The sequence below is a fragment of the Oryctolagus cuniculus genome, chromosome 16, assembly GCF_051225735.1.
Source record: "Oryctolagus cuniculus isolate XC-2025 breed Fujian yellow rabbit chromosome 16, ASM5122573v1, whole genome shotgun sequence".
Taxonomy (NCBI): domain Eukaryota; kingdom Metazoa; phylum Chordata; class Mammalia; order Lagomorpha; family Leporidae; genus Oryctolagus; species Oryctolagus cuniculus.
Window position 1 is genome coordinate 4,332,035 of NC_142882.1, and position 13,983 is coordinate 4,346,017.

Genomic DNA, 13,983 nt, shown 5'->3' on the forward strand with positions numbered 1-13,983 from the left:
TTTTTAATTTTCTGAGACTTGCTTTATGGCCTAGTATGTGGTCAATCCTAGAGTAGGTTCCTTGTACAGCTGAGAAGAATGTGTATTCTTTAAGTATAGGATGAAAAGTTATGTAGATATATGTTGGATTCAGTTGGTCTATAGTTTTTATTAAATCTGCTGTTTCCTTGTTGATCTTCTATCTGATCGATCTGTCTATTTCTGAGAATGGAGTATTGAAATCCCCCTATACTACTGTATTGGAGTGTAAGTCTTCTTTTTAAGTTCCTAAACATATCTGTTAAATAACCTAGTGTCCTGTGATTAGGTACATGTACTTTTATAATAGTTACATCTTCCAATTAGTGTTGAATTGAACACTTAAGCATTATATACTGCCCCTCTTTGTCTCTCTTAACAGATTTTTTGTTAAAGTTTATTTTGTGTGATATTAAGATGGCTATGCCAGCTCTTTTTTTGGTTTCTGTTGGCATAGAAACACTTTTTCCAACCTTTCACTTTTAGTCTGTATGCTCCTTTGTTGGAAAGATGTGCTTTTTGCAAGCAGAAAATTCATGGGTTTTGTTTTTTAATCCAGCCAGCCAGTCTATGTCTTTTAATTGGAGAGTTGAGGCCATTTACATTCAATGTGACTATTGATAAGTAGTGACTTTGCCCTGTCATTTTTTCCAAAGATATTTCTTTTTTTTTTTTTTTTTTCATTTTTTTTTTTTGTATTCTTTTTTTTTTTTTTTTTTTTATCTTTTATTTAATGAATATAAATTTCCAAAGTACGACTCATGGGTTACAATGGCTTCCCCCCCATACCGTCCCTCCCACCCACAACCCTCCCCTTTCCCACTCCCTCTCCCCTTCCATTCACATCAAGATTCATTTTCGATTATCTTAATATACAGAAGATCAGCTTAGTATACATTAAGTGAGGCTTTCAACAGTTTGCTCCCACACAGAAACATAAAGTGAAAAATAATAGATGATTTTTTTTAATGATGATGAAATCAGATCAGACCTATTGTCATGTTTAATCCCAGTGAGAGTCAAGTTGGGAGTTGATAGTTTCTTTTCTTTTCTTTTTTTTTTTTTTACAGAGGATCAGCTTAGCATGCACTAAGTAAAGATTTCAACAGTTTGCACCCCCATAGAAACACAAAGTGAAATATATTATTTGAGTACTCATTATAGCATTAAATCTCAATGCACAGCACATTAAGGACAGAGATCCTACATGAGGAGTAGGTGCACAGTGACTCCTGTTGTTGACTTTACCAATTGACACTCCTGTCTATGGCATCAGTAATCTCCCTATGCTCCAGTCATGAGTTTCCAAGGCCATGGAAGCCCCTTGAGTTCTCCGACTCTCATCTTGTTTGGACAAGGTCATAGTCAAAGTGGAGGTTCTCTCCTCCCTTCAGAGAAAGGTACCTCCTTCTTTGAAGACCTGTTCTTTCCACTCATTTTTTCCAAAGATATTTCTAATAAATTCTTTGAGCTTCCTGTGATCTTTTACTGATCGATTTTCTTCCTTTACCTTTTTTGTATCACTGGCCATGTATCTATGTTTCTGTGTGTAACAAATCTTTAGGCATCTTTTGCAGGGCTGGATGAATGGTGACAAATTCTTTCAATTTTATTTTTTTGCTATGAAAGGTCTTTATTTCACCTTCATTAACAAATGAGAGCTTTGCAGGATATAATACTGTGTAGTGGCTTTTTTTTCTCTTAGTACTTGGGCTATATCATGGCATTCCCTCCTAGCCTGTAGGGTCTGCTGAGAAGTCTGCTGTTAGTCTAATTCGAGATCTTCTAAGAGTAATCTGATGTTTCTCTCTTGCCCATTTTAGAAACTTTTCTTTATGTTTCACTGTGGTGAACTTGATAACAACGTGTTATGATGAAGCTCTCTTTTGGTCTGTTTATTGGGATGTCTATGTGCTTCCTGTACTTGGATTTCTCTTTCCTTCTGCAAACCTGGGGGATTTTCTGCTAGTATCACATTAAAAAGGCCTTCTAATCCTTTCTCTCTCCACACCTTCAGGAACTCCCTGGACCCAAATGTTGGGTTTTTAATAGTATCATGTATCAATATTTTTGAGATTTCTTATTTCCTCTTCTTTCCTTTGGTTTGACTATATACTTTCCTGTGCTCTGTCTTCTAAGTCAGATATTCTCTATTCTGCCTCACTGATTTTAATTTTAAGGCTCTCAAATGTGTTTGTTTGTTCTATTGAATTCTTCATTTCATTTTGATTTCTCTTCAGTATTTCAATTTCACGTTCTACTGAATTCCTCGTTTCATTTTGATTCCTCCTTAATATTTCATTTTCATAAGAGAGATTTTCTGTCATGTCCTGCTTGGGTTTCTGTAGTTCATGCATTTGCTTATGATAATTTCTAAATGTTCTTATCATAAATTTTTCAATTCCATATTTTGCAATCTTCTCTTTCATCATATCATAATCATGTACTGGAGTGTCATGTTCATTTGGGAGCATCATGATGTTTTCCTTGTTTCTTGTTGGCATTGTGGAGATATTCTTTGCATTTTTCTTCTTTTTTTTTGTTTTTTGCTCTGGTGGCTTTTCTTGCTATACTATGACTCTAGATTAAGTGAACTGTCTTCTTTTGTGAATCTCTAGATGCTTGTGGCCTCATCAAGACATTTCTTTTTACTAATCTTAGAATGTTGGTGTGACACTGCATCTCCTCATAGAAGAAAAGAGAGGGTATTTGTTATACTTCCTGTCCTCCATTCTCCAATTTGATCAGTTTGAAAAAACACTGTCTCCCAGCCCAGGCACTGAAATGAACATCCTTGTGTTTACTTGAGTTCTTCTACATGTGCTGATCAACTTTTCTACCTGGCACTTGATTTGGGGACCATAAGAATGCATTTTAAAAAATCCCCATTGAAAATAAAAGATAGGCCAAGAAAGAAAATGTTTCAGTTCATAAGTAATAATTTTGTGTTTAGACAACTGCAAAAATATATAGATATTTGAAATTTGTGGTTATTCTGCCTCCTCCTCTCTTAGGTTTGCATTCGTAGTAAAATATGATATTTTTCTTCCATGTAACTACCTTTATATTTAATTTAGACCTAAATATATCTTTGAGGTCTAGCATAATTTTATTATCATACCAATTTCTGAAGGTTTCTGACTTTCAAACTGACTTCTACTTTAATAATCCAGTTAGTAAGAAGGCAGTACATAGATCTTTGATAGAAGATAGATATTAGGGCATCGTTCTTTGCATTATGATTTTTTATTATTTGACAGGTAGAATTACAGACAGTAAGAGAGAGAGAGAGAGAGAGAGAGAGAGAAAGGTCTTCCTTCCATTGGTTCACTCCCCAAATGGCTGCTACAGTCGGCATTGAACCGATCTGAAGCCAGGAGCCAGGTGCTTTTCCCTGGTCTCCCATGTGTGTGCAGGGGCCCAAGCACTTAGGCCACCCTCCACTGCCTTGCCAGGCCACAGCAGAGAGCTGGACTGGAAAAGGAGCAACCAAGAATAGAACCTGGCACACATATATGGTGTGCCGGCACCACAGGCAGAAGATTATCCAAGTGAGCCATGGCACTGGCCCCTGCATTATGGTTTAAGCCAATGGATTCTGAGAATCCACTATAATGGACCATATAATTGGTTTAACCAAGCAATTCATGTGATGCAGTATTTCAGGCATATGTCCGAAATCCTCAAGAATTAAAATGATGCATTCTAGACAGTTATAACACTATTATTCCCTTCACACTGGTTATCTTAACAGGTGGCCTGAGTTGGTATGTGCAAATAGTGTCTCATTGATACTTGGATTTATTAGAAATAATTGAGTCACACATATGTGTATTCATTATATGAAGAATCTATTCTATTCTGACTTGGCTTGTTTCCTTTTTTTGTTTAAAATAGGAGTGCTCATAGTTTAGGTATAAATGCATGGGCATTTATTTTCAATGTGGAAGCATCATTTATCTTTTTATTATACAAGATGTAGACATGGGAAATTAAATCCAAAATTAAATATAAAGAAAAATAGATAAACCATGCACAACCATATTCCTCAGAAACAATAATTATCATATTATTCAGAGAATGTTGTGTACAGATATGCTTTTTCTTGGTTCTTCTGGGATCTTATGGATCCCCTTACATTGAAATCAGATGAACATTGGTGCTGCAGAACAACATTCAGGTTGTCTTTGCAGTCCAACAATGGTGGGTGTTAGGGAGTCTGTTCTTGCTCTTCTGCACAAGTCTGGATTCCTTCAGGGGCTCAAGGTAACCCTCAGACCCTGTGAGCACACCCATGGCTGACGATGGATTGGAATTTTTCCACAGGACTGTGCTAAATGCCACCTAGAGAGACCATTGGGTCTCTTCATTAATGTTTTATTAGCTTATATTTATTTACTTATTTGCAAAGCAGAGGGAGAGAGAAAGAGATCTTGCATCCACTGGTTCACTACCTAAATGGCCAATAAGACTGGAGCTGGGCTGATCCGAAGCCAGAAGCCAGGGGCTTTTTCTGTATCCCACTTGAGTGGAAGGGCCCAAGAACTTGGCCATCCTGCACTGTTTCCCCAGGTGATAGAGCAGGGAGCTGAATCAGAAGAGGAGCAGCTGGACATGAATCAGTACTCATGTAGGATGCCGGTGCCAGAAGTGCAGACTTATGCTGTTGCACCACAGTACCACCTCCAGAGATCTTTATCATGCAACTCTGGGAGTTTACGGAGGCCCTCGTGTAGACCACCACTTGCCCCTAGATTGAGACTTCATCCAAATAGGTGTTTGTGCACCAAAGACTCAGGTGAGATTCCTCAGGCAACAGCAGCCCTCAGCAAGAGTTTCACCTTGCACAGGAGCCCTCAGAGCTTTCAAATCTTATCCGGCATCAGAATTAGCAAGGCAGGTGTATTGAAACAGTAGGACCACTTGTACATGCACTCTCTGCCTTTATATCCCATAGGACTTTGTGGAGGTCAGAGGATGAGCACATGCCCCTGGCAGTGATATGGTGCCTCTTCCCAATCCTGCTTCTTCCTTGCTCTGCAATTCCAAGGTGTAAGGCATGTAACACTATGTGAAATCTCTTCTCATTAGTCAGTTTTATTGCAAACACACATTTTCATATTTTATTACAAACACACATATTCATAACACACATTTTCCATGCAATTTCTAAGCCTTCTCATTGCGTGGACTTCGTCATCTCTGTTCTCAACCTTTGTTCAGTGAACTGTGTGCATTCAGAATGACTCTACTTTTAGTTTCTACACATGAGACAAAATAAGAGATATTTTCTCTGATTTAGATTGACTTTTCTTGTTTAAATGAATAGGTGAAAGTTTCATCACTGTACTGGTAATAAATCTAACTCATCAAGTCATTATGTTCTCATTTTTATGCAAGTCAGTGAATTTTGTGTGCATTGTGGCTATACTCATTTTCAATTTGCACGAGCCTCTATTCAAAATCCCCCTTATGGCATCAGAGCAGTGGCTAGGCAATGGAAAATGTGTTTTGCTGAAAATATTAGGCATCTCATTGATAGCAGTTTGAGTTCAGAAAACTTCAGAGTGGAATAATAGCATTTTCCTATATGCCCTCTTTACCCCATCCTTTTAGATTTATTTTATTAGCAATACATCACACTGGCATGCAAGCACAAATTATTAGTCAGTGTTGATCATCATTATTGCCTGCAGCACATGCTATCCATTGTGTTCATTCTTGTGTTGTGCAGTCTGTGGGTTTTAACAGAGTTTAAAGGTATGTAGCTGCCCTGATGGTGACCTACAAAAGCATCCTGAAAGTTGCTTGTATCCAAGCAATGCAAGAGTCTGCAGGCATTACTCTGCCTTTGGTGTTTGTTGTGGTGGGAATAAAGAGGTGACTTCTGGCTGGTATTGTCTGCTTTGTAGTAAAAAGTGGTAAGTAGTCAAAGAGTCCCTAGTTCGCATGAGAGCATCAACCAAGGTTGAAGGTGCAAAAACAGATCAACACGAGATTACCACGGTTAACAGCAACATGGAAGAGTTTCATGTTTTACAACTGAAGATGTGGTGATTTGACATACAGAATGGGAACTTAAACAGGATTGGTTTGGGGTCTGTGTTGCATCTAGGTAATGTGGGCCTGCCCAGAACACTGGGTGCGGGAGGTTGCCCCATTGCTCTCTGGGTCTTTGAAGTGTGTGACACTGGAGATTTCTGGTCTGAAACCTTAATGAGATCCACACCTGATGCCTCCGTTCGTGTCCTCTGATGCAGTCCAGGTACATAATTGTAAAAAGTTCATGGAAAGGTTTTTGACAAAGCCCTTGGACCAAATGTAACTAACAGGGGTTTCTCCCTTGAGTCTGCATCCATGGACTTGGGGAAAATCCTGACACCTGTGGTGAAGAGGATCTTCACAAACATGCTTTGTTTCTTGTGTTTTTCACCAGGACAGAAGACCTGAGCTACAGATCCTCAGGGCAGAAAGGGTTCCAGATTCCCCCATGGATGAGTGGACAGCTGGTGGAAAGACATCAGATGGAGCAGTATTAAAGTAGCTTGATTCAGGCAATCTCTCTCTCTCTCTCTCTCTCTCTCTCTCTCTCTCTCACACACACACACACACACACACTATATGTATGCATCTGCATGACACTGCATGTTGAAATGCTGTCCTGTCCTAGGGTTTTTCACAGATTTTGAGGATCTTCACTTTGATTATTCTGTTGCTCTTTCTGCAGCTGTATCTCTTTGTTTCTTGTTATGATGATTGCAACAACATTTTTCCAGATGGAATGGAGTTTTTACAAGGATGGATGTATTGAGATTGCTGCTTTTCCCCCCTTTGCACATACTTCTTTCCAAGAACCATGTATAATTTCCAGAATATTCTCACACACAGATGGTAAGTTCTTGCTAAAATAATTTTCCATTAATTTACAAAAGAGCTAATTTTTGGGGGTGTGCAAATGAATGAAGAAATGTGTTCTTTGTCTCTTCTTGTCCATCATCTGTCTCTTGTAAAAACTGACAATTAACTCTGGACATGAAGAAGACATTTCTTCTTGCCTAGCACCTTGAATGGTTCAGGAAATGTTATCTCATCATAGGAGGAAGCAGAGTCTGGTTGGTATTTTCTTGTCCTTCCCTGGCCCCGTTCATCAGCTCAGGGGCCTATTGCGCCTCAGCAGCAGATTCTTACAGAACCCATACACTGAAATGAAAAAACCTGAATTACATGAGCTCTTCCACATGTGCTCTCAAACTTTTCTTTTATGTGCTTGATTTGGGGCTATGACAACATTTCATTTCTTCTACAGTTTTAAAGGAGAATGATATTCAAGAAAGTAAGTTTTTAACTAGGTTAAAGTAATCTCAGGGCAACAGCTTTGCACAACTACAATAATAATTATATTTTAATGATGAATATACCATAAGAACTTCAATGAAATCTACAACATTCACAATGTGTCCCTGATTCTATCTTATTCTGTAAAAATACATTTCAGAAGGGGGTTTATTCTGCTTCTTCCCCTCTTTAGGATACTTTCTTTTTGTAGCTAAATATAAATGCTTCATATGTATATACATATATTTATAAATTTTATGCTTACAAATTATAGTATCTTGTAGGACAGCATAATTTTCTTCTCACCTGTTTATGAAGGTGCTAATTTTCTAAGTGGTTTTTACTATAATGCTCCCAGAAGTAGGTTGACACTGCATAGATCTTTGATAGAAGGTAGATATTAGGACATAGATTATTGCACTATCATTAGCGCCAATGGATTTGAGAAGCATATTTGGTGCCACCAAGGTGATGCAACTGATTGAGTATTTTAGGCATTTGTCCAGAGATCTCTCCAGAAAATATCTAATGGAAATTGGCTTGGTGTTATGATTTTACTCACATTGATTTTTAAAAATTTGCCTAATGTGATATGTGCACAAGGCATCCAACTTATGAAATATTTATTTATTTTAGTAGTAGTATTCCCCATGGTTATTCATGCAGCACATCGTTTAAGTGTACCCTAAATGGCACAGATAAGGAGATAGTGAATTTCCAGCATCAAGAGTAGATTCTATGAATAGAAGCAAGATTCCTCCAAGATGTATGCCATGCAAATTGGAGATCATAATCTAATCTTAGCAAACCCAAAAGAAAATACCTGTGTTGATGATACTTGGAAAAACAAGCCATATTGAATATCAATAGATTTAGACACTATACCGTCTAATGCTGGATTCACCAAAACTCAAATAAACAGTAATTCCTGATAAACTGTTCTTAGAGATAATAAAGGCAGCATAAAACAGTTTGAAATGGCGAAGCTCACAAATACCTAGTGTGTTAAAGAGCCTTCTAGACATTTTCGTACTGGACAGGAATTGGAGAAAGAAATGAGAGGATGAGGAATTGACAGAAGTGTAGAAGAATGAGGAGAGGAACAGAGATATATGAAACACAAAACTGAATATTATTTGATTCATTTAGCAAGAATTTTCTCAAATTTCCTCATTCTGCAGAGAAAGTATTAATGACATATTTGGATAACAAATATTTATAGAAACTATATATAAAACAATATAAAGCAACCATTTACATGGTTATAGAATACCTATATATAAATATATAGAGAGAATATGTATATAATATACATACACACATATATACATATATACATACATATTATGTTGCAGCATGAACCAAGACCTGAAAAACTGTCACTTTCTCTGGAGCACACAATAACCCTTAACAAACTGTGCATGATCTAGTCCATTCATCAAGACTCAACACACCGGACATCAAAAATAAATACAAAGGACTCCTCATTTACATTTTTGTGAAATGCCACAACCCAGAAAGTAGAATTGCATCATGTTCTTTGCATGGAAGACTATTTATGATCAATTCTGTAGGGAAAATTGAGTGAAGAAGGCCTGTTTGGAATACACTGATACCACTGTTAATGATTTACTTTAAGATATGCTTAGTGTTCTAAAAATGGATGACTGTCTTAATTGTAAAGCATCACAGGTCTCACAGCACAAGGTTTCAAGTCCACCCAGTGATTGTTTAGGCTTCTCTAAAGAGCCCCCCCTTTTCACTGTTTCCCTCCTTGTAACTCTGCATCTGATTTCATTATGCTGGCTTGTGATGCTGGTTGATGGGTAAGTTTGATGAGGAAGAGATTTTTCTGAGTAAATGGCAGGCTTTCACTCTACCATTCTCAGTGCTGTAACATCATCCCTCTTTCTGATCACATAGCCTTCAGTTGAATTGTTCTTTCTTCCAATTACAACCTGCAGCCTTATGATCATATGACTCCTATTTCAAGAAGCATTTGCTGATGTGATCAGAAGAAGAATCATTGTAGTTTGTGAATTGAGGAAACATGTGTGGAGGCATGCTAAAGATGATGTGACTTTCCTTGTCATGCTTTCTTGGACAACTGGAATGTTCTTCCTAGGTGTTCACGAACATTCGAGAGGGCAAATATAAAAACTTAGAAGATGATTTAAATGCCAGAGATGATTTAAATTGATGAGGTGTGCATCATAAATGAGATCATGTTCTTTGGCTGAATGGACAACCATGTGGTGTAAAAGCAGATCTTGTTTTTCAGAATTATATAGGCTGGGGGGTCAGGATCAAGGTCATATCAGCTTTTGTTCTTTTGAGGATTCTGTCCTGCGAACACAGCAGTTTTCACACTCTGTCCTCTGCTAATGTACAGAAAAGGATTAGATCATATGAATTTTTGGCCACAACCAATCCATTTGTAACAGTTATTGCAGTAAAATTGAGGATAATCTGGATTGGAGGCTTTTTCCTTAAGATCCTTGTGCCTTTCATGCAGGTTCCAGTCCCCAAAAAAAAGTTATGTTCTGGCCTTGGTTTTCACTATTGAGGAGATCACAAAAAAACCCCATCTTTTACCCAATGTGACCTTAGGATTCGACCTCTATAATGTCATGCAGAGTGATGTTGTGGTGATGGAGATTCTCCTCATCTGGCTTGCTGGACTGGAAAAGCCCGTTCCCAATAACACGTGTCAGAAACAGAGAAAGTATATAGCTGTAATATCAGGAACAAGCATTACTATCCACATGGGAACACTCCGGGAACTATACGAAGTTCCACAGGTGAGTGTGCAAGGGAAAGGGAGAAAAGCACATCACCTTTAGCTGCCTTAATTAGACACAAAAATTTACATTACAGTGACCTTATACATTTGCCACAGTGTGTGATCTAAAGAGAAGGTGTGCAGAGATTTGTCCTTAAGTAGTGTGGGTGAGTGAAAGTGAGAAATGGTTTCCTGAACGTGTGAGTCTAATGACTCATGAACAAGGAAGTTTATATACAGTGGGAGATGAGAAAAATGAAATATTCTAAAATCTTCTGACACTCCCATCATTTGCTTAATTTCCTCAGGAATAATTTTGTTCAATATAGCAATAACCTTACAGAGATTTCTCGCATTTTCCCTTAGCTGACTCTTGGGTCTTTTGAACCTCTTCTGAGTGACAGTGGTCAGTTTCCTTCCCTCTATCAGATGGCCCCCAAAGACACTTCTCTGGCCCTTGGCATGGTCTCCTTGATGCTTCATTTCAGGTGGATCTGGGTGTCTTTGGCCATAACAGACTGCCCAAAAGGTATTCAGTTTAATTTTGATTTAAAAGTTGAGATGCGGAAGAATGGCATCTTTGTGGACTTTGTGGAATTGATTCCAGTCACTGAGGAGTCATGTATTTCACTCCAGAATAGGTTTCATATCAAGATCCTAAAATCATCAGCAAATGTGGTGATTCTTTTCTGTGACACTGATCCCTCATAGTCATCAGTTTTAAAACATGGAAACATTTAATGACACGGAAAGTCTGGGTCACCACCTCAGAATGGGATTTCACCACCAGTGAGAAACTTCCTGCTCCATTCATCCATGGGTCTCTTATTTTTTGACAGCACTGGAGTGAGATCTCTGGTTTCACAAACTTTCTTTGGACAGCTAACCCTTCCAAATACCCAGAAGACATTTACCTCTCTAGATTCTAGTCACTGGCTTTTGGATGCCTAGTTTCTGGGGCATCCTGCAAAACCTTGCTGTATTGTCCACTGAATACCTCCTTGGAATCATTGCTTTCACATGATTTTGACATGACCATGAGTGATGGGATTTATCACATATACAATGCTGTGTTTGCTGTAGCCCACAGTGTACATAAGATACTTCTACAAGAGTTAGAAATGCAGTCAATGAACAATGAGGCAAAAGTGACATTTTCTCCCTGGCAGAGAACTTGGTTTCCATTGCATGGCATGTAGTCCTGACTGATCCCCTTAAGAGCTTCTTCAGGTGGTCATTCCAAGTAGCTTGGGATGTTTTCTCAAAACACCAGAAATCATGCAGTTGTTTCAGTGTCTAGAATATAAATGTGCCCCCTTACTTGTATTTCAGCAGCAACAAGGTTCCATTGACTACTGGGAAAGCATCTGTGGATAAGGATCAGTGCTGTTGGTGACCCAACCTGACAGCTGCTCTCTCTTACATTGCAGCAGTGTTAATGAATTGGTGAGCTCCCCTTTGCACAGGGTGGGCCCCATGTTCCATCTCTCTCCAGAGCAGGTGGAGAAAGGTAAGTCTTCACCAGCAGAGCCTTTAAAAAAGACAGTGAGAGCAGCAAGGTTTGGCAAGTAGGGCAACAGCCCTGTTTGCCTCAGGTCAACTTTCATGCTGGTTCTCAAAGCTGCCAAAACTCCAAGTATCCACTGAGGTAATCCCTGTCCCCCATGCTCCTACCAGATGGCTTTCCCCACACTCTCCATCCCTGTAAGCTCGCCAGTTCTTGGGGAAATGGATGCCACTGCTAACTGGCAGGAGTGGCCGCTGGAGTGGTGCCTCCTGATTTCATGGCTTTTAATAGGAACCTCTTGGGAAATGAAGTGTTTTCTCAGAGGAAGGAGTCTCAAGGCATGCTTCAATGTCAGGGTGAGTAGGTGGGGATGTGGCCTTTTTTCCCAGAGGGACCTCTTGGGGCTCCTCAAAGCACCTTCCAAGTGGCCACACTGTAGTTTAGCGGAGTCCCTGGGGCCCCAGCCTGGAGGGTGGGGTGCCTGCCATTGAATTCCTGGATCTGCCTCCTGGGCCTTGAGTCTCAGTGCAGCTGAGAGCACTCACAGTAGGAATGTCTATCCCTCTCAGAAGGCACTTGCATTAGTCCATTTTCTGTTGCTATAACAGAATACCTGGGTAGTTTAGACAGAAAAGGAAAGAGGGTGATTTAGCTCATGGTTTTGGAGGCTGAAAGTGCAAGACTGGGAGGCCCCGTGGGTTCTGCCTCTGGTGAGGGCCCCTTGGCTGCACCACATCCTAGTGGATGACATCATGGTGGGAGTGTGTGAGAAGGATCATAAGACCATACAGGAAGCCAGAGACTGAGCTGGGGAAGGGGCTGTCTTGGTCTCTGTAGCAACTCATTCTTGCAGGAACCAATGCAGTCCACGAGAGGAGTGTCAGTTTCTTCTGTGAGTGATGCCACCATTGACATGACTACAGCCTCTTTAAGGCCCCAGCACCACACTGGGGACCCAAGTCCCAAAACACAAGCTCTTGTGGGGGATAAACAATGTCCAAACCAAGGGGCATGGATTATGGAGAACAAAAATGTATGTGCAGATTTAAAAAAAATATTTTGCATCAAAATAAACAATTTTAAATTCCATTTTCTCCTGAACCTATTGAGGTACCTTCATGTAGTAGGTACAATAAAATATAGTCAATGTGAAACTGTAATAAGACAAAAGAAGTGTGGGAACCTGCATTTTAATGATCTACCTTGATCTCAGTGACTGCAACTGGTTCAGGACATAGGAGTCTGTCTGTAAAGGGGGTTGACATTGGTCACTCCATAATATGCCATTTTGGCATATGGCTTACTTTGAGTTAAAGATACTTTTAAAAATAGCAGGTGTTGGCACTCTTCTTCCTGAGAGCAGGAAATGGAACCCCCTGGCAGGGGTCCTCCTGGTGCCTTGCTGACATCAGAGATGGGAAATGAAGGCCAAAGGAACTTGGTACACTTTTTTTTTTCAAATTCATTTATTTACTTGAAAAAGTTAGAGTAGGAGAGGCAAAGAGAGAGAGAGAGGGAGGGAAAGGTCTTCCATCCGCATGCCTGTGTACTTGAAATTCATGACTTTTGTTATATATACCTTATACTTCAGTTAAAAGAGTTTCAAGTGAAAGAAAGCTATGCCAGGCAAATGGTAAGTACTCAATGAATTTAATTTGCCACCAGCACCAGCATTATCATCATCACCATCATTGGTATTATTTTCACCATTACCATTGCCATCATGATCATTGTCAGTAGCAGCATCACCTTCATCATCATTGTCATCACCATCATCATTATCATTATCATTATCATCATCATGTCATCACTGTCACTGACATAACCATCATCATTCTTTAAAGACTGATTTCTTTGAAAGAGTGATGGGGTTGGGGAGAGAGACAAAGAGAGCTTCCATCTGCTAGTTCACTCATCAAATGCCACAACAGCAAGCTGAAGCCAGGAGCCCAGATGTTCTCCCACATGGGGCCATTACCTGCTGCCTCCTAGAGTGCATTAGCAGGAAGCTGCATAGGAAATGGTGGAGCCAGGGTTTGAACCAGGCACTCTGACATGGCATATGGCCATTCTAAGCAGTATCTTAACTGCTGAGCCAAATGTTCACCTAATCTAATTTTATTTTCAACAAACTTTTTGAAGTACCCTCACATAACACCTGGTCTTGGCAGATGGGAGTGAAAGATTATCCCAGTGGCCTTTCAAATCAATCCTGTGGATTGTCTATGGAAAAGGCAATCACCAGGGCACTACAACAGTCCCCAAGGCCAGAGGCAGCCTATCCCCATCCCCACCCCACCCTCCACCCCCACCCACTCCCACCTCCACCCCTGCCAAAAGC

The 13,983-nt window shown here is 39.7% G+C and overlaps 1 protein-coding gene across 1 annotated transcript in view; it reads left to right on the forward strand.

The window, feature by feature from the left end:
• Nucleotides 1-4,653: 4,653 nt before the first annotated feature.
• LOC127482645 (vomeronasal type-2 receptor 116-like) overlaps nucleotides 4,654-13,983 on the forward strand; it is a 61,687-nt gene continuing 52,357 nt past the window's right edge. Inside the window, exons 1-2 of the mRNA XM_089316308.1 lie at nucleotides 4,654-4,816; nucleotides 9,964-10,154. Of these exons, the coding sequence (XP_089172434.1) occupies nucleotides 4,654-4,816; nucleotides 9,964-10,154 (354 nt within the window). The remainder of the gene's footprint in view (nucleotides 4,817-9,963; nucleotides 10,155-13,983) is intronic.